Source organism: Prinia subflava, chromosome Z (genome assembly GCF_021018805.1).
Source record: "Prinia subflava isolate CZ2003 ecotype Zambia chromosome Z, Cam_Psub_1.2, whole genome shotgun sequence".
Lineage (NCBI taxonomy): Eukaryota > Metazoa > Chordata > Aves > Passeriformes > Cisticolidae > Prinia > Prinia subflava.
In genome coordinates, this window is record NC_086283.1 from 76,249,152 (window position 1) to 76,272,796 (window position 23,645).

The 23,645-nt window shown below is 45.0% G+C and overlaps 1 protein-coding gene and 1 long non-coding RNA gene across 2 annotated transcripts in view; one reads left to right on the plus strand and one right to left on the minus strand.

Moving 5' to 3' along the window:
• LOC134564577 (uncharacterized) overlaps positions 1 to 23,645 on the plus strand; it is a 102,078-nt gene that overhangs the window by 1,732 nt on the left and 76,701 nt on the right. The gene's annotated exons all lie outside the window — the stretch shown is intronic.
• On the minus strand, positions 10,907 to 22,483 carry LOC134564576 (urea transporter 2-like). The gene is made up of 8 exons (XM_063423467.1): positions 22,318 to 22,483; positions 20,181 to 20,370; positions 19,644 to 19,772; positions 17,120 to 17,312; positions 15,397 to 15,544; positions 13,798 to 13,932; positions 12,458 to 12,507; positions 10,907 to 11,176 (listed from the first exon to the last, which is right to left on the minus strand). The coding sequence occupies exons 1-8, from the start codon at positions 22,481 to 22,483 to the stop codon at positions 10,907 to 10,909; spliced, it is 1,281 nt and encodes a 426-aa protein (XP_063279537.1).

Below are 23,645 nucleotides of genomic sequence, written 5' to 3' on the forward strand. Positions count from 1 at the left end.
CTTCTTCACCATTTAAAAGGACAAGCAGATTTTAAAATGTACTCTCACTGTACCTGAGCTTGACCTCTCCAACATTATCCTCCTTACCCAATACAACTTAGCATTCTTCCCTATCAAAATTCTCACCTGGGAATGTACAACACACCATTTCGTATTCAGCAGCCTCTCAAGTTTTCCTGTTTCTGGGTAGCTTTCAGAAGCACTATTCTGTTAATGAAATGCAGTGGAAGACCTGGTGATCTTCTGTTGTTTAATTGCTTTTTATCGATTATTTCAGAAATTCAAAGGGTATTTTTCTTTCTGTTCCTATTTTAAATTTTTTTTAAACTGTCCTCCCCATCTCACTGGAGGAATCTGAAATATCAGAAGTGTGGCATATTTGAGAGGTTTAAAATGCTGCAAAAGTGCTCCAAATGACAGAGGAGAGGCTGAAGAGGGAAGTTTTGAATAGTAAACACAGGAGACGGTGAACTTAATTAGATCTTTTAGGCTAATTTAAGCCAAAGAATTCACTTTAGGACTCTTTCACAATGATGGCTGAGAGACACAACCTTGCAAACTGAGCTGGGTGCTGGAGAGAATGTTTTATTGTTGAACCAGAACCCATCTAGCTTTATGACTTTGCCTCCCCTAGCCCTGTGAAAACAGCCTCAGCGTACACATGAGCTGGAGGGATGTTACTCTCACTGCACTCATTCCCAGGGTGTATCTCTTTTGATGGAGATGTTTTTAACAGCAGACTGGATTTTTTTCTCCCCTAAGAGGAGGGCATCTGATATAAGTTGTCATCTTAGCATCGCTGCAAGAGCTAGTCTTTCTCTGATCAAACAGGCAGCAGCCCTTGTGAGGGAGCCAGACTTTGTCATCCTATGCCTTTGCAGCCAGCAGAACGTGAAATTTTGCAGGGGAAGCTGCTTCACTCTAGTGCAGTTAACATATTTTCCCCTTTACCATTAATTTCTTCTTGGGCTGCCTTTGCTTTCTGACTGGTGAAATGAATCCTTGCATGTCCAAAGAAGGGAAATGCAGTAGGTGATTTGGATGGAAGACCCTCACAGGGAGTCTGTTCAGACTGAGTTTTAGACTTCACACCTCTTGTATTTCAAACATGCCCAGTCCTGGCTTCAGGTTATTTCAATCAACATCTTTTCAGGTCTCCCTAAAAGGGGTGCAGCACAGGGGGCAGGCAGAGCTCACTCCTGGGTTGTGCTGTAGGGTATTTTTCTCCTCCAGGGAATCACAGATTCACAGAATATTCTGAGTTGGAAGGGACCCACAAGAATCATTGAGTCCAGCTCTTAAGTTGGGAATGCACTCACAGCTTTGGTGATTATTAGCACCATGCTCTGACCAACAGAGCTAATGTCAGAGTCACAGAATCCCAGAATGGTTTGGGTTGGAAGAGGCTTCAAAGCCCACCTCATTCGACTCCTGCCATGGACAGGGACACCTTCCACTATCCCAGCTTGTTCCAAGCCCTGCCCAACCCAGCCTGGAACACTTCCAGCGATGGGGCAGTCACAGGCAGGGACTGTGCCAGGGCCTCCCCACCCTTATACAGAGCAATCTCTTCCTAATATCTAATCTTGACTGCTCTTTGTCAGCATGGAGCCGCTGCCACCTGTCCTGTCACCACATACCCTTGTACAAAGGAGCCAGATTCAGGACTGCTCTGTCTGACTCTGGTGCCTTAATGAGGTATTTGACAGGTTGGAGTGACACACAAAAAAGTCAGTGGCTGGCAGGTCAGTGATGGATATCTTGGAGTGGTGCATTGTTTAGATTATCAGGGCTGGTTAATAAGTAACAGGATCACAGTCTGCTGATGCCCGTGTGGGAATGACTGCTCTGGGCTGGAGGCAGAGCAGGGAAGACCTCCAGTGCCATGTGACAGAATCACTGGATACCAGGTGCAGCCAGTTATTGGAGACGTGGATGAAGGAATGCCTGTCTGCATCTGTGTGCCCTGGGCAAAGCCCTCCTGGTTGCCTGAGGATTGAGATTCCCTCTGTTTGGGACTGATGTAGAAAAGTGGGAATGATAGAAAACTTCCCAGGTGTAACTCAGTGCTAGTTCTGGTGCCCATCACCAACCTCCAGTGCTGACCACTCAAGGATGTAGGCATCCTTTGGGGTCCAAGGTGGGAAGACTGAACCTGCAATGGCCATTCCTAGGCAAAAGGATTGAGATGTGCCACGTGTTTGTCATCTAGCTGTCACATATCACCTCTCTGGGAGTGGGCCACTCTGGGTGACCAGGTAAATATGTGCAAATTGATCATGCAGGTAGTGCAGGTGACTAAAGAGTTGCCTCTTGATTTTAGGCATGTGTGAAGACCACGTGGTCCTGAGGACAAGGCAGCTGGTGTTGGTGCCTGATAACTAAGCTCTGTGTGATTTGGGAGGTCAAAAACTGTGACTTACCTCATCACCTCTCCATTGGCGAAGATGCTTGATGTTTCTTCTTCTGTGTTCTCTGGAAAGGTGTCTCTGTGAACATCCCCTGGGCCAAGACCAGTGCTTGACATCGTCAGAACAGGGGTTGGTCATTGGATCTCAACCAGACACAACACCAGAAAAATGCTGAATTATCCCTGACTAGTTTAGCTTGCTGGGCAGGGCCTGTCTGGCTGCATCAGCTGGGAACAAAGCTTGAACTGGTCAGCTGTGCCAGGAAAGATTCTAATGGCCCTAATTCAGCTTCACACACGTTGACTTCACTCCTCTTTCAAGCCTTGGTGGCCTTTAAGAGGTGCATTAAAACCACTTAGTAGCAGATTGGCTTTTACTGCAGTTTTTGGCTGTGCTCCTCGATTTGGGTTTTACCAATGGGAATAGGTCTGTTCAGGGCGCTGCAACAGCTCTTGGACTCCAACAAGTGCTTTACAATGGTGTAAATCCATGTATGGAGCTTTTCAGGTAGCTGAACCCCATGTCCTGGTCTGCTTTGCTAGACTGGGGTGTGGATATGTGATATGTGGCCAGTGTTTGTGAGAGAAAGGGAGGGATCCCCTCCCTGGAAAATCTGGCTACATTCCTCCTAAGGCAACCCATGGAGATATTTGCTTTCTTGCTGCAAGGACACCTTGCTGCATTGTGGTCACCTTGGTGACCACCAGGACCCTCCAGGGCTCTTCTGCCATGCTGCCTTCCAGGTGGAAGGCCACCAGCATGTATGGATGGAATTGTTTCTCCCCAGATGTAGGACTCTGCTCCTCTGGAACTTCAAGGTGTTCTTGTCAGCCCATTTTTTCCAGACTGCTGAGGACCCTCTGGATGCCAACACAACCCTCTGTATGCCCAACAGTACTCCCAGTTTTGTGCGTTCCCCAAATTTGCTGAGGGTACACCCTGCTCCAACATTCTGGTCATTAAAAAGTTAAACTTATTATGCCTGGCTTAAACCATTAATGACTGGCCTTTATATGTAATTTGTGCCACTGATTATAATGCTTTGAGCCTAACCATTCAGCCAATTTTCAATAAAACTTGCTTCACCCATATAACACATATAACCCATACTTCATTAACTTGTCTGTGAGCATGTCATGGGACAGAGTGTCAAAATGAGGTGATGCTCCAAATTTGCTACAGTGAGGGAAGGGACTTTTGCAGCTCACCTGGGCTGACTGTGACAAACCTAATGTTTCACTTCCAGAAGTACTGCCAGTCTGTGGTTCCTCTGGAGGTGTGTGGAGAGCTGGCAGTGGTAATGGAAGTATGGCAGGAGTGGGAGACAGCTGTATGGTGGGAGAGAGCCCATGTCCTGGCTAAGGACACAGCTCCTCTGGCCAGCTATGCCCTGGCCTGTCCCACAGGCAGGATTCCTGGAGCAGCAAGTCAGCCCCCATCAACATCTGTGGCCACTTTGCTTTTCATCATCTTGTTTTAATGAGTGAGTGAAGAGAGGACAAATCTTTTTCAGCACAGAGCACCACAGGGTCTGTCACGATCTTGGACTTGTTAGCCGAGGGTAATAATTTTGGGTTTATACAGCATGATCCAACAGCCAAACTAGTACTGAAAGCTTCTATCCCTGCATCTTGGCCTGTAACCATTCTCTAGAGAAACCTGCTGTTTGACGTTCCCCTTTGTGACACTGGGATGGGGCTGGGTAAGTGGCTGCAGCAGAGTCTGCTCCGGTGTCAGTCTCCCTCTTGTGGTGTGACTCCAGCACAGCCACACGTGCAGCTGTGGAAATCGCAGCAAATATTCATTTCTCCAGTTTCAGAAGGCTCACAAACAGCAGCTCCCTGGCCATGGCACAGTCCAAACCCCTTGTGCTCTGAGCCTATCTGCTACTCTGTGTAGTGCTCTTTATGATGATGTAGCTCCCCAAATCACCAGCTCTTCTAATGCATACACAGCACTTCCCTCCTCTTCCTCCTTGCTCTGGAGACCCCCAGTCCATCCTGTCCACCTTGACATGCTCTCATGACTCACCTGCTCAGTCCGTGCAGCTCCAAGAGTGCATAAGTGATATCTGGAAACTAGCTTATTGATTAAGAGCAACAGTCTGTGTCCCAGGATAGGAGTGAGGCAGCACCAGTACAGCTACAGTGTGTGTTAAAGAGCTCTGCTCTGTCATGGCAAAATAAGTGGCAGCTTTAGAGAGAGGTGCAGCTCTCTTCCTGCAGGCTGGTGCTCTGAGTGCTGGGGTAGAAAACTACTCCTGTATTTCACCTGCTAGATTTTTCATGACATTTGTTCGAAACATTGCTGCTAGTGGGACTGGGGAATTTTTTGGAAAGGCACTAGTTAGCCAAGGCCAAGACAGGCCAAGGACTGCAGTGGTGGTTCAGCAGCTTGGTGATGGGGACCTGCCCCCTGGAACCATCCCATTCACAAGATTCCCATGGTGTCCAGACCAGGAAATGTGTCTGAGGCTCCAGGAATGACCAGACAGTCATGTGTGTCATGAAACCCAGTGAAGTACAAGCCAAAGAAAAGCCCAGTACTTTATTATGGCTGGGTACCCTTGTTTGGTTTTGTGTCCCCTTCCCTTCTTCCAGTCAGCTGGATCAATTTTTCTTAGCAGCAGTGAACATTTCTCCAGGCTGGTCTGGCTGCCTGTGGTGATGAGATTGAGTTGCAAGTCCTGGGACTCAGGAGTTGAGGGGGAGAAAAGGTCTCTGCTTCATGCCTGAGTCTGAACCTCAAGGCTGTTTGTTTTTCTGACCATCTCTAGCGTGGAAGACTGGGTCACCCACATTAGAATTACAGCCTTATAGAATAGTTGTTCAGAGAAGACCTTTGAGATGGTTGAGTCCAATCATTATATTGAAACAGTCTGAAATACTGGAGGGGTTTGGAAGCCTGAGGTTGGCTATATCACTGTATTTCAGTGAAGACGGGAAATTGAAACACAAATAATTCTAAGTTTCAGCTTCTAACCTCTCTCCTGTTCTCCTGGCTCCAAGGAAAACCCCAAATTCAAAAAGGCTCTTTTTCTAAACCTATGTTAAAGCAGCAGGATCCTGTTAGAAATGACAAAGCTGGCCAGACTTGCCTCTTTTTAGGAGACAAGGCAAAGTGCTTTTCTGCTTCTTCATTCACTTCTGCAATTTGAGAGTCAATTCATTTCCCTGCATCTAATCTCAGCTTAATAAGCTTCCCTGCCCTTTCTGCTTCCCTTGCCCTGGTGGTAGGGCAGTGAATCTCACACAGGAGACTCATTGCTTCCAAGGAAAGAATCCATTCTCACAAAACTGTATGTTGTAGAAGATGTATGTGTTGGGCCTTAACACAGAGTGAAATACTACAACTTTTCAAACAAGAAACTCTTTCAGCTTATAAATCCCAGTGATTACTACTTTCTTGCCAAGCAGTTTTTACTAGAAGTAGAAGATGCTGTACCTGGCATGGGTTGCTGATCAACAAGAGAAAGAGGACTGGCAGAATCCATAAATGGACCTTCAGACAGGAGAAACAGCTGAAAATTAATATGGATAGAGGAATGGATAGAGGGAGAGTTACTCTGACTTTGGGTGGTTATGGGATTTTGCAAGCAGTACTACAGAGCGATATTTTCATGCACAAGCACAAACAGGTATAAATTCATTTGCAGTAAAGATCCACATTTTGGGGAAGGCAAAAGAAAAAAAAATCATATCTATTGGATAACTCAGTTTCTGCAAAGGGAAAATGTCCTAATGTGATTTAATTTGCACAAGTGAATTAAGCTCACTTGGATACAGTGAGAAATCTTCACTGGCTGACAACAGTTTGTCATCACCTCTGACTGTTTTGTTTTCTCCAGAGACAGAAAGTCTCTATCTGATTTCTGGCTAAGTGGTTCTGCAGAGCAGAGATTTCTGGAAGATGGACCAACAGACCTGTCAGCACTTGGTTGAAATGAGGAAAATGTGGAAAAGCTGTGTCAGGTACAGGACAGGATGTGCCAGCGGAAAAAGATTCTAGACCATCATAAGCTGCACAGGTCAAGGATGCCTTTGTCTCTCTGTCTTTGCCTTTTGCAACTCAGTGCACAGCACAGTTTAATTTTCAGGGATTGGGATGTGCTAAACAGCCCCAACAACTGTGCATTTTGGGTTGTGACGTAGTTGGATGTGCTTGGAAGGGCTTCTGCACACACTTGATGCTTCAACCCTTCTGTGCTGCATGAAGATGCACATTTTGAGAACAGGGATTTGTGTCTGCCTCAATTTCTGTGCAGACAGCTACCCTGAAAGTGAATGTGAGGATGCAGTTTCATGAGACCTTATGCTCTTGAATGCACAGAGGTTACTGAATGCACTCAGAGATACCCAAACTCACTGCTAGGCAAAACGTGGTGGAATAAACTTTGGCTTCCCACAGAGCCATCCCACGTCTTATCCTACCTCTAGGATGTGTGAATTCCAGCTGCGGCAACAGCTGTAGGAGTTTGTAAAAGACCCCTGAGAACTGCAAAATCAATTGCAATCAAGGGCTTGTTTCCTGTTTGAACTACTTCCATCTCCCAAATTAAAACTGATGTAGAGGAAGAGGGAGTAAGGGAACAGCATTCAGCAAACAGGTCTCCCCCTCAGAGTGGTGATATTTCTGCAACCCCAAATGTGATCTACAGAAAAACCTAAATCATTCTGCAGTGTTGGGCAATACCTCTGTCATTGCAGACTGGAGATATCTGGCATGGGCAGAAAACAGAGCAACTCCCCAGCAACTGGATATTTTTAGAAATTATCTAATTTTGACAATTTTCAAAGTTTTGGGGTTTTCAGCTTGTTGGAAGACCCCATGTTGCTGGAGTGCCTCTTTGGAGCCCTTCCTGGTATTTTCTGGTGCCTGTTGGGATGCTGGCTGGCTTCCTGTCCCAGCAGCCTAGGTGTTGGGGAGAGATGCATACTCTCCTTGTATCTGATGATTTCAGGCTCCTGTCTGCATTGATTGCTTACAGGTGTGGGAATAAGAGATGTCACATTGCAGAAAGGCTGAAAAAAAAGGACAATATTTATTTTAAGCTCATTTAACGGCAATGCTGGATGGAACAGGGAGTAAGGCCCGGGCTCTGCTGCAAAGCAGCTCTGGTTGCTTGAGAGTAGAGGCCAACAGGGAAGTCTGTTCATCAGGCTTTAACGCATCATGCTTTGTCTGGCCTGTGAGTGCCATGCAGTGCTGCAGCCACTTCTCCCCATCACTGTTTGGAAGCACAGCACTGGGTTTTCCAAGTCTGCATCTTTGGGTGTCCTCCCTGGTGTTACCACCTCCTGTTGTGGTCTCCCTCTGTGCTGCACTTCCCATCAGCTCTTGACCCCTGTGAGGAGTGATTAGGTCTCAAAGAAGATGAGACGATGGAAACCAGTTTTAGAGTGGATACCAGGAAAAAATTCATTATGGAAAGGTCTTGCAAACACTGACAGGCTGCCCAAGGTGGTGAGGGAGCCCTGATCCCTGGCAGGATTCAAACCATGTGGATGTGGCACTTGGGGACATGGGTTAGCGGCAAGTTTAGAAGTGCTGGGGGAGTGGTTGGACTCGAGGATCTTAGAGGCTTCTCCAGTCTAAAGGATTCTGTGCATCTGTGAATCAGGAGGGAAACTTTGTGCTCCAGCAACGAGGAGGCTCCAGTCCAGCTGGCAGCGTGGCTCTGACCTCTGCTACAAATGTCCACTGGGAAAGCAAATCCCTCCCCTCCACGTTCTCTCCATGCAGCTTTGCTAATTGTTCATGAGGAGTCATTAACAGGTAAGCCATCCTGGAACCACCAATACCCGAGCCAGGACATCTGAAGGGCTTGCCCCACCTTTTTCTGCATGACTTCTGTGTCTCATCTTATCAACAGAAGTCTATGGGAGAAGAGTTGAGAACATCCTCTCAAAGAGCAAAGTTGCCTTTTGTTTTTTCTTTTAGGGGTTGTGAAGCAAACACAAGAGTAAAAAATAATATCTGGAGCAATAAGTACGCATTTTTTCTTGGAACTGAATAGTGCAGATACTATTTTTTTATACTGAGCTCCATTTATAAAAGAATTGTCTTCATCCACTGGGAAGCTCTGTTACTATTCCTTCACTTTGCTTTTTAATTATTTTTTCTGCTTTTAATTTTTAAAGGCAAACTTTTAGGAGGTTGATTTTTTTCATGTGGTATGGCTAGGCCAGGTGTACAGGAACATTTATTTAATGCTATTTAAGGTGGAGGTGAGCTATAAGTATAGGAGATGCTTTTCCCCCTTCCTCCTTTAATGGTCATATTTGTTTTATGTTAGATGTCTGTGAGCTGTCTCAAAATTATTAGTCCCACTGAAAACTGTACATTTTATCTCTGTTAATGAAAATTTTTATAGAACTTTCTAGGTATCAGGCTGCTGGGCTACCACTTAGAGCTTCAGTTAGTGCTTTTATTGTCTGCTGTTCCCTTGCAGGAGACACTTGATTTGTCTTGCCTGTTTTCAAGAATTATTAGTACTGGCTATAGTTACTCAAATCTTTTGATTAGCTAGAGACTTAAAAAAGCTGTTTATACTCTATTTTTTATGGAAGCCTTCAACTCTAGAAATTGCTTTACTAATTGATTTCAGGATGGATTTTCTTGTGGGTGAGGAATTAATGCCTGCAGTGGTACTTAAATGACAAATCCTTTCCAATAGCCATATTGTGCCTGAGCTTCACACTTATTTTTAGGAAAACAAACAATATGCTGGGCATAACTAACTGCAGTTGGGGTATTTCTTCACATATATGGTTCCAGCATTATTTTGCAGTATTTTTTTCCAGTAACTTCGCATTGCTACTATTCAAATATTTCTCTAACGCTGTGCATGGGCTAAATTAAACTCTTCATGAATAAGCTCTCCTAGTTTCTGTGTGCTTCATATTTCATTGACTGCTGTAGAGAGAAGGTCTTCAGACAGTTGTGTGTCACCTCTCATGTTATTCTGCCTCTCTTTGTCTCTCTACAGCAGCAGCAACAGGGGGATGTCCCTGATCTTGCAGTTTGCAGTGACCACAGGAGACTTTTTTGTTGATAGTATTGGTTTGTTGATATCATGGCTCAAAGGATGCCTTGGCAGAGAGGGGAGAAAGTAGGACCTAAATTTTACCATAATTCATGTAATGGCCTCCCCTGTTTAGAAAAGCATCTGAACATAAACAATACCAGGTTTTAGTCTCCCAGGATGAATTCAGTCTTGGTTGCTGTTTCTAGAGGACATTTAGAGGGGTGGCAGATGCTGATGCTACTGGATTTTTTTGTGATAAAAGCAAATAATCCTATGGGCGGCACCCAGGCTCACCTTTTAAAAAAGTAGTTTTTGGAGCTGGGATCCCACCTGTTCAAAAATACTCACATGGATCTGCAAAAGAGCCCTACATCATGAGGCAGAGAGGACAGCGTCTGATCTGACTGTTTGCAGTTGCATAGTCCATTTGGATTTTAAATCTTCACAATCATGTCTGTGACTTTAAATTAACCTTGTAAAACAACTTTAGAGTGAGAAAGCCTTTCTGTCAGTCTTCCTTCACAAAGGTTTTGGAAAAGGTTCCTGAGAAAATCCTCCTTAGGGCAGTTGGAGCTTCCCTGTTGTAAGAACTTTGAGGAGGCATAAAGTGGCACTGGTAACCTTTGATTTGTTAATTTCTCATAGTTTAATGTCAAGGATCTGTTCCTCTAGGAAAGGAAGAGAAAGAACTGCCACCAGCAGTAAACATTTATCCCATTTTTTACACAAAGTTCTTATTTTTTATTGTGAGTAGGGATTCAGACTTCCTATCCTGCAATCAGCAGGAGAGAGAGATCTTCTGTTTGTAAGACAGAGGATTATTCAAGGAAAAGAAGAATGTTTGATCCTTGCTAGCTAGTCACTCTTCCAGACTGATTAAAGCATATATATTCATTGCCTTGGCACTTAATGAGGAGCCAGGAGATGGCACCAAAAGTGCTACAGGATGTGCTCTGTAAGAATATTTACCTGTGTGTGTTGTAACTGTTAAGAGGTATTAAAAGGGTTAGACATTGATGGCACACAAGAAAGGAAGAGAACAATCTGTTTATTTCACTTTCAAATATACATGCTCTTAATTTGAAGTGCAGCTCTTGACTTAGTTCTTACATTATTTATTATTATTAGACACCAATACCTTCTCAGCATATTTATTTTGTTAAATTACACCTCTGAAATTAAATGCAGCCTCTTGTCAGCTTTAATGTTCTTCTGACTATTCTTATAATTATTATTGATAAGAGGTGACTTTCAAGTTAACAGCCATTGGATTGATAAGGCAGCTGTTATTATGTTACCTGAGTGCTTTTTGGGAAGCTTAGCTCAAGGGCAAACGGTGATTTCTCTGTTGTGGAATGCTGAATCCCCAGCCTGCAGACTGCTGGCAAAAGTAGTGTTTGTGGCTGCGCTGCGCGTGGGTGACCTTTGGGAAGCTGTCCCCACCCCGCACAGGTGTGTGCACCTGAGATCAGTGAGCGTGGCGGCTCTTGGGGGTGCACAGCGGGGTGCCCCCAGTGCTTGCGACTGAGCTGTCAGAGGGGTTCTGCTCCATTTGCTTCTGCTCCTCCCTGCTGCTCTCCGAGGCCCTCCTCCCCATTCTCAGGTAGTAGATGCGGTTGCCTTCTGGGTGGGTGACTTTGCAGAGGGGCATTTTGTAGATGGCCGGGTTTTCCGAGGTTATCAGAAGGAAGAGGAGCGCGGAGAGGCAGAAGGGCCAGGTGCACACCGGCAGCCCGAGCTGCGAGGGACAGAACACACACACGGCTGCGCTTGGTACCGCTCCTTGGTCCCTTTGCTTATGCCTGCCTGGCTAAATTCTGCATTTGGGAGAGCTGGGAGGGCCTTGCTTTCCCTGAAGACACAGTGGCTATCAAATGTCGATTCAGCTGCCTACACAGAGGTCTGTTTTCCACCTGGAATGTGTGGGGCTGCACAAAGGATCTGACGCTGCAGACCTCAGTCCTGTCAGAGGTGCAGCTTCAATGCTTGTGCTGAATGGAACCTGGCACCAGCACTGGAGCAGCTGAATCAGGCTCCAGAGCTCTGATGACTGCAATGAAAGCCAAGACACCCCGCTCACATGTAGGCACTTGAATTCTCTAATAAAAGAGCTGAATTCTACCCTCTCTGATCTGTAAAATATCATGTATGGAGAGTATTATTCACTCATATTCATTCTCCTCAATGACTACATGACACTGGCATCACATCCAACCCTCAGCCCTCTCCGTTCCCCCACCTCTGGACCTGGACTGAGGTCTTCCAAAAGAAAGATTACAGGGATAAAAAGTAGATGTAATTTTCCCTGATGCCTCCCAAAAGCAGGTGTGCTAAAAGCAGCCCATATGCAGGGACCTACGTAGTACTGAGAGGGTGCCAGATGAAAATATTCAGTGCATAAAGCTGCTAGTTCTAATTGCTTTTTCTTCTAAGTTAGTAAATCAATTTAATTAAAATATGGTTTTGCTTTAGTCTCTCAGATCTTAAAGAAGAAACAGAGACTGGTATTTCTGTCTTTACTCATTTCTTGATTTGTCCACATATAATAACTTTTTACTTAAGAAAACAGTCTCCCCTTCATTTTAGTTCTCATACCCAGTTCAAAATTCAATAATATCTGTGGCCAGGGTTGGAGAAAGACTTTGGAAGAAGAAAATGAAAATTTAGATAATTTGGAGTTGCTGAAAGATAATGTTCAACTAAGTACTTAATCTCAAACCATATGCTGTTGCTGTAACTCACATGTATGTGCACAACCCTGTTGTAGCCTGTTGTAGGTAACATGCTCCAAAGGTCTTTGAAATCTTATTATCAGATATAAAGTATTCAGGGGCACAATTCAGCTGACACAGGGTTTGTAAAAGACCTGCCAACTGGCTGTAACATTCTCATTTCAGTGTTGTCAAAGCTGACATGGAGAAATTTGAGACATTTCCTTAACATTACATCTGAACAAATCAAGATGGAGTTAAAAAAATAAATTAAAAAACTCAGGTAAAACACAAACCCCCATTCTTACCACGGAGAGGGCATTGGCAAGAGCTGCTCCGGAGTAAGCACAAAATAATGCTGAGAAGAGAAGAACAAAGAGAGGATGAGGCAAATATTATTCAACTCTCCAAAAAACAAAAACACAACCAAAAAACCAACCAACCAACCAATGAAAAAACCCCCAAAAACCAAAACAAATGAACAAAACCAAAACCAACATGGTCCAAATGCATAATAAAATATCCTCCCAGCTACCTAATGTGAGGATCACTGCTAGAATTCAACAGTTAGTTGAAATGTCCCAGGAGAAAATTGCCTCAATTTGCACCAGGAAAGATTTAGGTTGAGTATTAGGGAAAAATTTCTTCACAGAAAGGTTGTCCAGCCCTGGCTGGACCTGCCCAGGCCAATGATGGCATTCACATCCCTGAAGGGATTAGCAGCCTTGTGGGTGTGGCACCTGGGGACATGAGTTAGTGGTGGCTTTGGCAGGGCTGGGGGCACGGTTGGACTCGATGATCTTGGAGGTATTTTCCAACACAAATGATTCTGTGGCTACATTTTGTCCTATCTGCTCTGTAGAGGTGGATGGTGAATGAAAAGCATGGTTTTGTCAAGATGAAGCGATGGTGGCATTTCTTTTATCTTTGATTTCTTTTAATTTGGCATGACCTGACACAGATGCAGTGGGAATTGCAGAAATTTTCCAGCAGTGCTGGACTTCAGAAATTCTCTGCCCTGTGGCTTCATACCACAACCAGTTACCAAGGGGTCTCCTTGCCCCAGGATGCCAGGGATGGCAGAACAGGAGGCAGCATCAGGCACCCAAGGGCTAAGTCAAGGAAGGAAAAGCTACTGAGAAATCCAGAAGCTCTGCTCAGGACACTGAGATAAAGACAATTGGAGCCTGGGCATATCTTCACAGGAATGTCTTAAAAAGGAAATTTCTTTTCTTATACTGTTCCCATAGTGCTTGGTTTTGGCTGTTGTTAGATCTGGGGTCTTTGGGTAGATGGATTTTAAACTGACCTGGTGCAACGGCTCCCTTCTTATGACACATTTCCCACAGTGATACATATAATTATGAAAAGGCTGCTTCTATGAATCTGTTGAGTTGCTAATTCGTTAAGCATGCTCAGGGGTTAACTTGTGCTCATTTCACAAACAGTACTTCCACCCTTTGGAGAAGTTTCCACGTTGTCTCTGTACTTGCGCAATCAAGCCCAATGCTGATGCCACCAGAGAAACAGCTCTTGCACACTGCCTGCTTTTGGGATGACCAAGTGATGGCTGGCTCTAAACCTGTGCTCCTCATAAGCTGCCCACCTGCACAAATTTTTGCCTTCCCTTTATGTAAAAGATACTCACCACAGGCAAGGGACAGCAAATGTGTCTGCCAGGTCAGGGCATAGAACATGCCCCCGATGGCGATGCAGGCCAGGGCACAGTTGTAGTTGTGTAAGCCAAGGTAGATGCTGTCAAACGGAGATGCAATGCTCAGAGCTGCAAGACAAAGGGCAAGGCTGTGAGGTCAGGGATGAGAGGAACCTGCAGCAGGAATCTGTCATCTCTTCCTCATAACATCCTGCTGGGTTTGTCTGTTCTCACACATGCACATGCAAAAAAAAAAAGGAGGATGTCAAAGGAGGCTCATTATTTTGGAGCTCTCATAATGTCCCTGTGGTGGAATTTGGCCCAGTCTCAAAGGTTTAATTCAGACAAAACTTCCTGTGTATTCACTGAGTATGTGTATCCACACACACAGGTGGAATATCCAGCCAGAGTGTGGGAGAACCTTCTCACCTGAGAGTCCTCCTTGCAGAAAGCTGTGCTCACACACACTATTTAAACCTCACACATACTAGTTTTGAATATCAGAGGCACAACTGCATGTCTTTTGTGGGAGAAAGCAGTTTTCCATTTTTTCCTAGTAGCCTTTGTGAGATATGATCTAGTTACTAGAGGTGGTCACTTCACCTGTGCAGTGGAAATTCTCCATGGGGATGGGAGCTGGGGTTCTGCCCCAAATGTGACCTCTCAGAAACTTCTGCAGGATTTCTCACAGGCTTCAGAAGTATCAGTGAAAAGGAAAGCTCAATATGTAGTGTACAGACCACTTTCCTGCCACTTGTAATATTAATGCATTTCTTGCTATGTTTTATCACCATGCTTGTCCCCAGAAACTTTCCCTTGACCTTTCCTTCTAGATTGAATGTCACACCTGTACAAGACCTGCCATATGCTCCCAGCCATACAAATTGTGGACAGTTTTGTTTAAAAACTTGAATATAAGACAGCTACATCTTGTACAAAGTACTTCAGAGCATAGGGAACTTATTGGATCACTGCCTTTTTCAGGGAATCAGACTACACTTATTCCATTATCAGTAGTTATTAAAATCAGTCACTTAAAGTGGCATCGATGTTGTCTAGTCTCTAGGGTGTGCTTCATGTCTCTCAATATTGTTTCTCTCTGGTTAGTGGAGAGAGGACATTTTTGGTGGCATTCATTTTGGTATTTTGACAAATCCACAGCAGGACTGACCAAACTGCATCCCAGAAATGTCTATTTCTCTTCCTTGGCTGATTAGTTCTGAGGAAGACCTTTGCTGGTGGTCATCATTTAAAGCAATTGTGGTGGCAAGAGATCAGTTCTTTCAGTTTCCTCATGTTCTCCATGGGACTTATCACTTATCAGTGGTTAGAGGGTTAAGTAAGGCAGAACAAATCACCTGGCTGAGTTACATATCTAACAAAAATTGCAAAGATTAAAGAAAACCTGCTTCTGTTCTTGCCTGCACTATGTTTTGTGGTCTTCTACTAAGAGCTTTCAAATTTAAAGACAGTTTGAAAAATGAGAGTGTTGTCCCAACTACTGCCAAGCCAATGAAAGTTCAAAGTCTGGACAGAATCTGGCTTGGATCAAGACACCTTGGTTGCAAAAGTGATTTGGTCAGTATTTCTTACCTGCAAACATCCCCACGGCTGATCCAATTGCAGCATGTAAACAAATCAGTGGGGAGGAGATAAGCAGAGCCACGAGGAAAATGCCTCCAGTCCAGGGGTTTCCACAACCATACACTTGACCAATACCAACTGGGATGGATTGTAAGAGCTGCAGCAGAAAAGGGTCTGTTATTTATTGTCTGTCTGTGCCCTGAGGGACACAGCAGTTATTCTGTCCACCCTATTGGCTGAAAAGAGAAGGAAGAAACCCTTGCTCTGAGTTGGACTCCGAGTACCTGATAGAATCTCAGAATGGTTTGAATTGGAAGGCACCTTAGCTATCACTTGCACCACCCCCTGCCATGAGCAGGGACACCTTCCACTATTTTGGGTTGTTACCAGTCCCATCCAACCTGACCTTGGACAATCCCAGGGATCCAGGGGCAGCCACAGCTACTTTGAGCAACCTGTGCCAGCACCTCTCCACCCTCACAGGGAAGAGTTTTTTTCCCAATCTAATCTAAACCTACTCTCTTTCAATTTGAAGACATTTCTCCTTAGGGGAGAATGGTTCCAAATGTCCCTCCAGGCTCTTGTAAGTAGTATCCCTCCATCTTTCCAACACAATCTCTTAGTTAGTTCCCCTCAAAGGTTTCTCCTTTCCAGGCTGAACAAACCCAGTTCTCCAAGCCTTTTCTTCTAAAAGATGTGCTTCATCCCTCTGATCACCTTGGTGGCTTCTCTGGACTGGCTCCAGCAGCTCCATATCCCTGTGCTGTTGTAGCCAGGGCTGGAGGTAGCTCTGCAGGTGGGGTCTCACCTGAGCATAGGGACAGAATCCCCTATTGCCCCCCTGCCCATGCTATGGGATCAGCCCAGGGCACGGGGGGTTCAGGGCTGGGGCAGGTCCAGCTCTCACCCACAGCACCCTGGGTCCTTCTCCCAGAGTTGCTCCCTCTGCTCATCCCCAGCCTGGATTGATCCCAGGTGCAGCTCCAGCACTTGGCCTTGTTAAACCTCATGAGATTCCTGTGGGCCACTGCTCCAGCCTGTCCAGGTCCCTCTGGATGCCATCCCATCCTCCAGGTGGGTCAACTGCACCTCTCAGCTTGGTGCCATCAGCAAATTCCCCGAGGGAGCCCTTGATCCCTCTGTCTGTGTCGTTAATGAAGGTATTCAATAACACTGGTGCCCATATGGACCCCTGAGGGACACCACCTGTCCCTGATGTCCACTGGGACCCTGAGCCACTGACCACAACCCTCTGGATCAGTTACGCTGTTATCCTTTGGGAAGATGACCTTCCAGGGCTAGAGCTAGACATGAGGGGACTGGGTGTAAATGAGTTTCTGTCACTTTGAAGTCCTGATGTTTACTCTGAATTTGCATATTGCCACTGACTGTGTTGCTGGTGGTTTTTTAACCATATCTGGGCAGCAGGAGGCCATATCCAGATGCCTGCTTTATGTATATTCAAGACAAGCTTAGGCACAAGCCAAGTTTGAGTGGAATGAGAGGCTCAGGTTCTCTGCCCTCTCAGGCTCCACCAGCCTTTCTGCTCGATCAGCCAGGACTGTCCCTGGGGATTGTGTGGCACTGCTGTGTTTGCACTGAACCAACCCATGTAGTGCTGTGAATTGCTCCTGAGTCATTCTGACCTACGTGAAAGTGTCACCCAGAGGTGAACCCCTTCAGGCTCACCTTTTCAGTGAAAATACCATAAACCTGTTGGTATGAAGCTTACCAGTGGCACATTGATGTCAGACCAGGTGATATTGGGCACTGCAGCTACAGGCTTGATGAGGGTTGTGGGGAAGAAGGGGTTGTAGTGTCCTGTGGCTGCCAGGTACAGGGTCACCGCAATGTTGAAGGGCAGAGTGAAAACAGGAAGGTCCCATTTGCTGAAGATGGATCCCAAAGCACTGGACAGGACTGGGCTGAGAGCAGGAGAAGAAATACAATTATAACTTGTTCATCACAGTTTATAGGGTGAGACAGCCTGCCTCTTTGGTCACAAAATGGTAATTTTTGCAAATAAAGGCCCATACACTTCCTTGTAGCAACATCAGTGGCGAATACCTTAATACCTTAATCTCCATCAAAGAGTTGTAAAAAGCTGTTAGTCTTTCTGAAAAATATAATCTCACATCCATAAATGCATTCAGTACAGCATTTGGGCATGGACAGAGACAGACAATCTGACTTACTATTCAAATTTAAAATTTGAACAAGAACCAGAAAAGGAAATTTTGTGAATGTCATGTGAAGAACTTGGGAGAACTTCAGATGGTCTAAAAAAGCTGCTGTCTTGAGGAGGCAGGAGGGAGTTGGAAATTACCCAGTTTGCTTTTTGCCTTTTATTTGTTTTGCTTTGTTTTGCCTTGTTCTTGTTTAAACAGCTTGAAGGGTGTCAGGAGATGGCTCAGGAAGAGAAATAAAGCAGAAGAAGTGATCAAAGGAGGGGTGGAAAATCTTCCATTAAGAAAGATGTTTTTTACTGTGTTAGACACTATTTTTGGGGACTATGGGGCTCAACAGAATGTAAGGTGAAGCCAGCACCGTAGCAGAGCTGGGAAAGATGTTTGTACCAGACTTTTCTCAGAACTTGTCTAATGTGATTTTGTTCTGTCCAGGTACAATACAAAAACATACAGAATTTTCTGAAAACTGAGACTTGTTTTTAAGTAGCTTGATTGAATATTTTTAGCATGTAAAGTATTTGGAGTGAGATTCAACCAAGAGTCAGAGCACAAAAACCATGTAAACCTTGAAATACCATGGCCTTTCCCAAAGTTCTTGTCTGTAGAACTTGGGACATAATCTTTGTTTGATCTGCTTTCCTCAGGACATTTCCAGACTGCCTGATTGCCACTTGAAGTGTGTGTCCTACATGAAGGACTTTATGGGAGCATGTTGGCAGGGTAATATATAATTTTTATGGGCCTCAGAAAGTTCAAGGAAGAGAAGAAATGGCCAGTCTTTGGTGCAAATGGCCTGTGTTCTCCTTCCAGCTAAGCTCTTCTGCTAGAGGTGAGCTGAATAGCTCTTACAGTCTACTCTGTAGTAGCAGTGAACATTACAGTTTATAAAAAAATCAATTTAAAGACTTTAATTTTTCAAGGAACTGCATTTGAGCCCTAGAAGGTCATTAAGCTGGTTATAATAAAAAAAAAAATACACCATCCAAATTATTTGACATTTCAAAAGCAACATCTTATGACCTCTGTATAGATACTATCAGTGGGAAAAATGCTTTGTTCTCCCTGTGTAATCTCAGATGAAGCCTATTCTTTTTTTGACAAGTTTGATTCCCAAAGTTTACAGATTTCCTTGCTTACAGCTGTAGGAAAAAAAAATCAGTACTTTAGTGAAAATGGTGTTCTAATTTCTGTGCTGAAATACAAAGCTTCTGTCACTTACATATTTTGTCAGGAAAAAAGGAAACAGTTAAATAAATGCTGACTTCTAAAGCTGAAAGTCAAAGTATTGGTTAAAAAAAAGCACTGACATGTCTGATTTTAAAATATTTCAACTCTGCCCTCAAGACTTGTGAACTAAACAATGACAAAATTTTGAACAAAAGGCCTCAAGGAATTCTGGCAGATAAGACAAACTAAACATTCTTGCAACACATCCTGGGTTTTGAGAGATCGTTATAAGATGACCTTTGCTGAGAATGATTAAAGAAATGAAATATAAACCAAATCTGATCTTAAAAGCAGAGAAAATCCAACAATGGCTTGCATCTTACTGCTTGCAGTGATTAAAATGTGACTATTAAATTAATTTCAGTTAAGGCTGTTAAACAGATTCTGCAGTGCTGTTCAGACCCATATTTAAAAATGGCAAAATTTAATCCTGGAAGGATGTAGTCTGTCCTTTAGAGCTACTTGGAGGAATTAATTTTGCTCATGACTGGTTGCACATCTGAGATTGCATTCAGCTGCAGGATGAGCACAGGGTTGATTCAGGGCCTGCATGAGGAGGAAGTGTTGTTTGTTGGGTGCAGTGACCTCCAGCCCGTGCGTGCCCTGCTGCTGAGGGCCGTTTGCAGAGGGTTGGGGTGGGGCTGCTTTGCCCGTGTGCTGTAATCAGTGTTTCTGTGCCCTCAGCTCCCATCACGGACCCCACGGGCTGTGTCACAACCCTCCAGTGCCATCAGGCCTGGGGTTACTGCTGTAGGGCAGAGGGGGCCTCAGTGTGTTGGAGCTTTTTGTAGCCAGACCCATCCTTCGAGGATTGTCCCCAGGAGGAGCAGTGGCACCTACCAGGCCATCGATATCACTGCCACAGGGGGGAGAAGCCACCAGTAGTAATCCCCTTTGTCAGAGTAGACGGCCATGAGCAGGCCCACCAGGATCCCGTTGTAGCCGTGCAGCCCAGCCGCGATGGATGACCTGCGATGGAAACAATCGCGAGGTGGAAAGCTTTGCTGAGGGTGAGCCATCGCTGGGACCCACTGGAATGCAATTCGTAAGTGCCCTCATGGTGAAGGGATGCAAAAGCAGTGAGATTTCTGCCTTGCACCAGTGGGTGGAAGGGGAAAGTTTGGGAACTGCTGGATATTGGAGGGGGATCCTCATGACTTCAAAGGACCTTCATGGTTGGTCAGGATGGCTATCAGGGAGAAAGAACGGTCTGTTTTCAGAAAGACAGACAGCCACAGGAAGAGGCCAGCTCTTCTTGGGCCACAGCTCTGTCTTCACCTGAGTCTTCTGTCTCTAACAAGGGGCATCAATGGGCTCCAAATAATATCACAACCATCAACTTTTATTAAATGCACAAGGACACGAGGTGCCACCTACCTGTCCTGACTGAGGGCCAGTGCAGTTAATGTGGACACAGTGGTTCCAGTGCAGCCTGTGAGCATCCACCAGGGGCTCTGGATGAAAAGCCCCACTAAAATGATCAGCCCGCTGAGAGGGTTGTTGACAAACATCACCTGAGAGGTCCCTCGCAAGATCCAGTCCACCAGCTGAACCATTAAGGGCTTCTCTGGAGGAGATTAAGGCAAAACACTGTTGTAAAATGTGCAAAACACATTTTAGCAAAGCATACTCTCTGCAGCCTCTTTCTGAGCACAGAACTGAGGTGAAATATTAACAGTTCTGTGAAACAACTCTCTGATTGATTGTTGTCTCTGCATACTTTGCATCTGGCACTTGAGAACTAATAGGGATGGACTGGGCACTGCTCTAAAATTCATGGAGCGACAGACAAACAAGTAATTTATTTATGGTGGTGAGAGAATAGTCAAAGGTAGATCATTACTTGCATGGTAGATCACTTTCTGATTCTGCTATAAATTCAATAAGGAGACAAACTCGTTTTGGTGTATGATTCAAGTGCAGAGGGAGACTCAGAAAATACTTTGCACCTATATAGGGAAATATGAAAAGGAAGCAATTTTGCTGTTTTCAAAAGAAAATCAGCAACCGTGAACATGGAGGTATGGTGTATACAGGAGATGGGGCCAAAGGTCTCTAAAAAGTATTTTGAGAGCTCAAGAACATAAATTAGAAAGCAGTAATTATAACTTGGACTGTACTCAGGGCAAAGAGGCATTTCCAGAGGACAAAGAGTTATTGCTCTTCAGAGAAGGTTATTGAACCTGGGCAGAGTAAACAGACACCAAGCACAGATACCTCAGGTATCTGAGTGCAGGGGGAAGGTGGGATGAGGGCACTGCAATAACTTTTTGCTGCTGGTTCTCCTACTGCAAATTGACTTGAGTTTTCCTTCTGCCTCTCTTATGGGAAAACTTCAACCATTTCTGAATTGCTGTGTGTTATTAAAGGATGATGTAAGGAGAATGGATGGGAAAGGGGAGCTGCTTGCATGTACATGATGTTCAGATGTTCATGCAAGGTACATATGCAGCTTTTATCTTCAATATTTGAAATTAATCATCTTAATTTGATTGTTCATCAGATAGTTTAAGGTGCCAGGATATTTTTTGAATATGAGCAATGACTTATTCCTAAGAACTTCTTCCAGACAGGGTTAAGGAGGAGGAATAAGGAGGAGAAGGAGGAGGAAGGAGTTTCTTAGAGGAAAATGACCCGGCCTCTCTGAAATAATTTTAGTAGTATTTGGTGTTGAGCTATGCAACAGGTATCAGCAATACACTTAGTTTCAGACACAAATATTAGCTGTAAAAATTCAAATATAACCAGAGGAGAGTGGCCAAAGCTTTTCAGAACATTGAGTAAGAAAAGCTGTCTACAAAGCATGAATCAGTGGAGTAAAGAGAAGGCAGGAGGAGATATTCCCCTGTGTCTGGGGATCACACTGGCCTGGCTGTAAATGGATGTTTCCTATTTCTTTCCCATTACTGGAGATGTACTGCTAACAACCCTGGCTTTGACAGAGGACCCAGTCTTACACAGCCTCTCAAACCCTCATCCTCAGTAATTACAGGTAGCTTGGACTGTCTGCTCATGCATTACTCCTTTCTGGACAGTGAACCTTTGAGATCAGTCTTGGCTTCTATCTTATGGCATTGTAACACCCTCTCAGTGCTTATTGCTCCCCCAAGGTTGGGAACTGAAGAGCCTCTGGCTCTATCAGGAGGCAATTCACTTTCATCAGCCCAGAGGTAGATGAGAGGCAGTGGCTGATCCAAGGCAGTTACAAACCAGACTCAACCCCCAGCCCTGCAGTGTGATTCTGGGCACTGCTATGTGAGATGTGATGCTAATGACACGTAGCTGATTAAGTGTGAAAGACATCTTAGGACTGTGCTGAATTTTGCCTGCTGCCATAGTGATGGCCAGAGGACGCAGTGAGATTGTCTTCCTGAGAGTGAGATAATTAAACCAGAGTTTGCAATGAGTTTGGACCATGCTGCTTCTGCTCTGCCTCAAAGGGTGAAATACACTTCACTGGAAGTATTGGAAGTGTTGGCAATATGAATATCCCCAAACACATCCTTCTGCTTACTTTTCACCCACTCTCCATATTCTTTCATCTCTCCTGTGAGATATCCAAAACCATGGTGGATCCAGTTTCCACTTCTCCACAGCAGGTCCTGGGCTCTTGGCATCTCCTTCTTGTACAGTTCCTTCTCATTGGGATGTTTAGTCACAACAATCTCGCCGAGCTCCATCCTCTTTTGGGTGATGGTAAAGGGTAACTGTAAATCACAGAGACAATAAGTTAGAAAAACCTTTTGGGTTGGGCTCTGTCAGCCTCCAGAACCCAGTGATGATCTCTTTTATCAAAGATGGGATGTTTATGGAGAAGGGATCTGCTGGATCCACAGCTGGGAGTGGTGGGTGCTGGACTGGAGTCTCCTTCCAGGGAAGGGGACCAGACAGTGCCCTGCAGCTGTCATGGGGCTGTGGCACAGACACAGAGCTGCAGGGGGAAAGAGAGACTTGGCATGGGTGCCTTGCAGCATCCCACCCTCACTACAGCTCCCAATGCAGCTTGTGACAAGCTGCTGGTTGGACACGAGACATGACATCTGCCAAAAAACTGAGTAGCACCTGTGTGCTAACCATGCTTGGCTGACTGTAGCTGCTGTGGCAGGTGCTGAGAAGGGACCCTGCTGAAGTTTGTCCAGTAGTGAGCTGGAGGCAAGCAATGCATATTGCCAGGACAGCAGCAGAGAGTAGGGGATGAGAAAATACAAGAGTAGAGGCTGAAGTGTGTGTCCTTTTTGATGCTGTGAGCTGGTGCTTTTGTGTATCACCAGGAATCTATGATACTCCTCATTCCATATCTGCCTTTGATAGACCATCAAGTGCAATCTGTGGAAGCATCAAAGCACTGCACAGAAATCAGCATCCACATGTGGCTTTTGACAAGGACAAGCAATGGCTGAGGCCTGTGTGCTTCTCAGTTAGCAGGTGAATATCCAGCAGGAGTAGGGGTTTATTAATCTTCCAATTACAGTTGCGGAGCTTTGCTCATTAAAAAGTCTATTATCATATGAACCTTAAAGAGAAAATACACAAATACACTACACTGCAGCCTGGTGAGCTACACTGCAGGTCACACCCTCAAAATTGCATCCCTGCTGCCTGAGGGAGCCTGGCATCAGCTGTGGGATTTGCTCTGGTGATTTCGATACATGGCTGGGTTTCTTCTAGGTGCTGTCCCAGAGCGAGCTGTACTGTAAAGGGCTTGCCCCCTCTTTTGTGGAATATGGGCACCATCTTCCGGTGGGAGCCTGTTTACGGGTGGCTGAGAGGCTGGCTGTCAGCATTGGAGCCTACAGCAGCAGCAAGGAGGGATGCTTGGCTGCAGGAAAGGCTGCTTTGCAG

Bases quoted from the DNA above. Each gene is read 5' to 3' on its own strand.
- LOC134564576 (XM_063423467.1), bottom strand. From the start codon at position 22,483: ATGGAGCTCGGCGAGATTGTTGTGACTAAACATCCCAATGAGAAGGAA. The intron at 17,313-19,643 runs GTAGGTGCCACT...TCCTGCTCTCAG, and splicing joins GCAGTGATATCGATGGCCTG to CCCAGTCCTGTCCAGTGCTT. The intron at 15,545-17,119 runs GTAAGCTTCATA...TTTCTGCTGCAG, and splicing joins CTGACATCAATGTGCCACTG to CTCTTACAATCCATCCCAGT.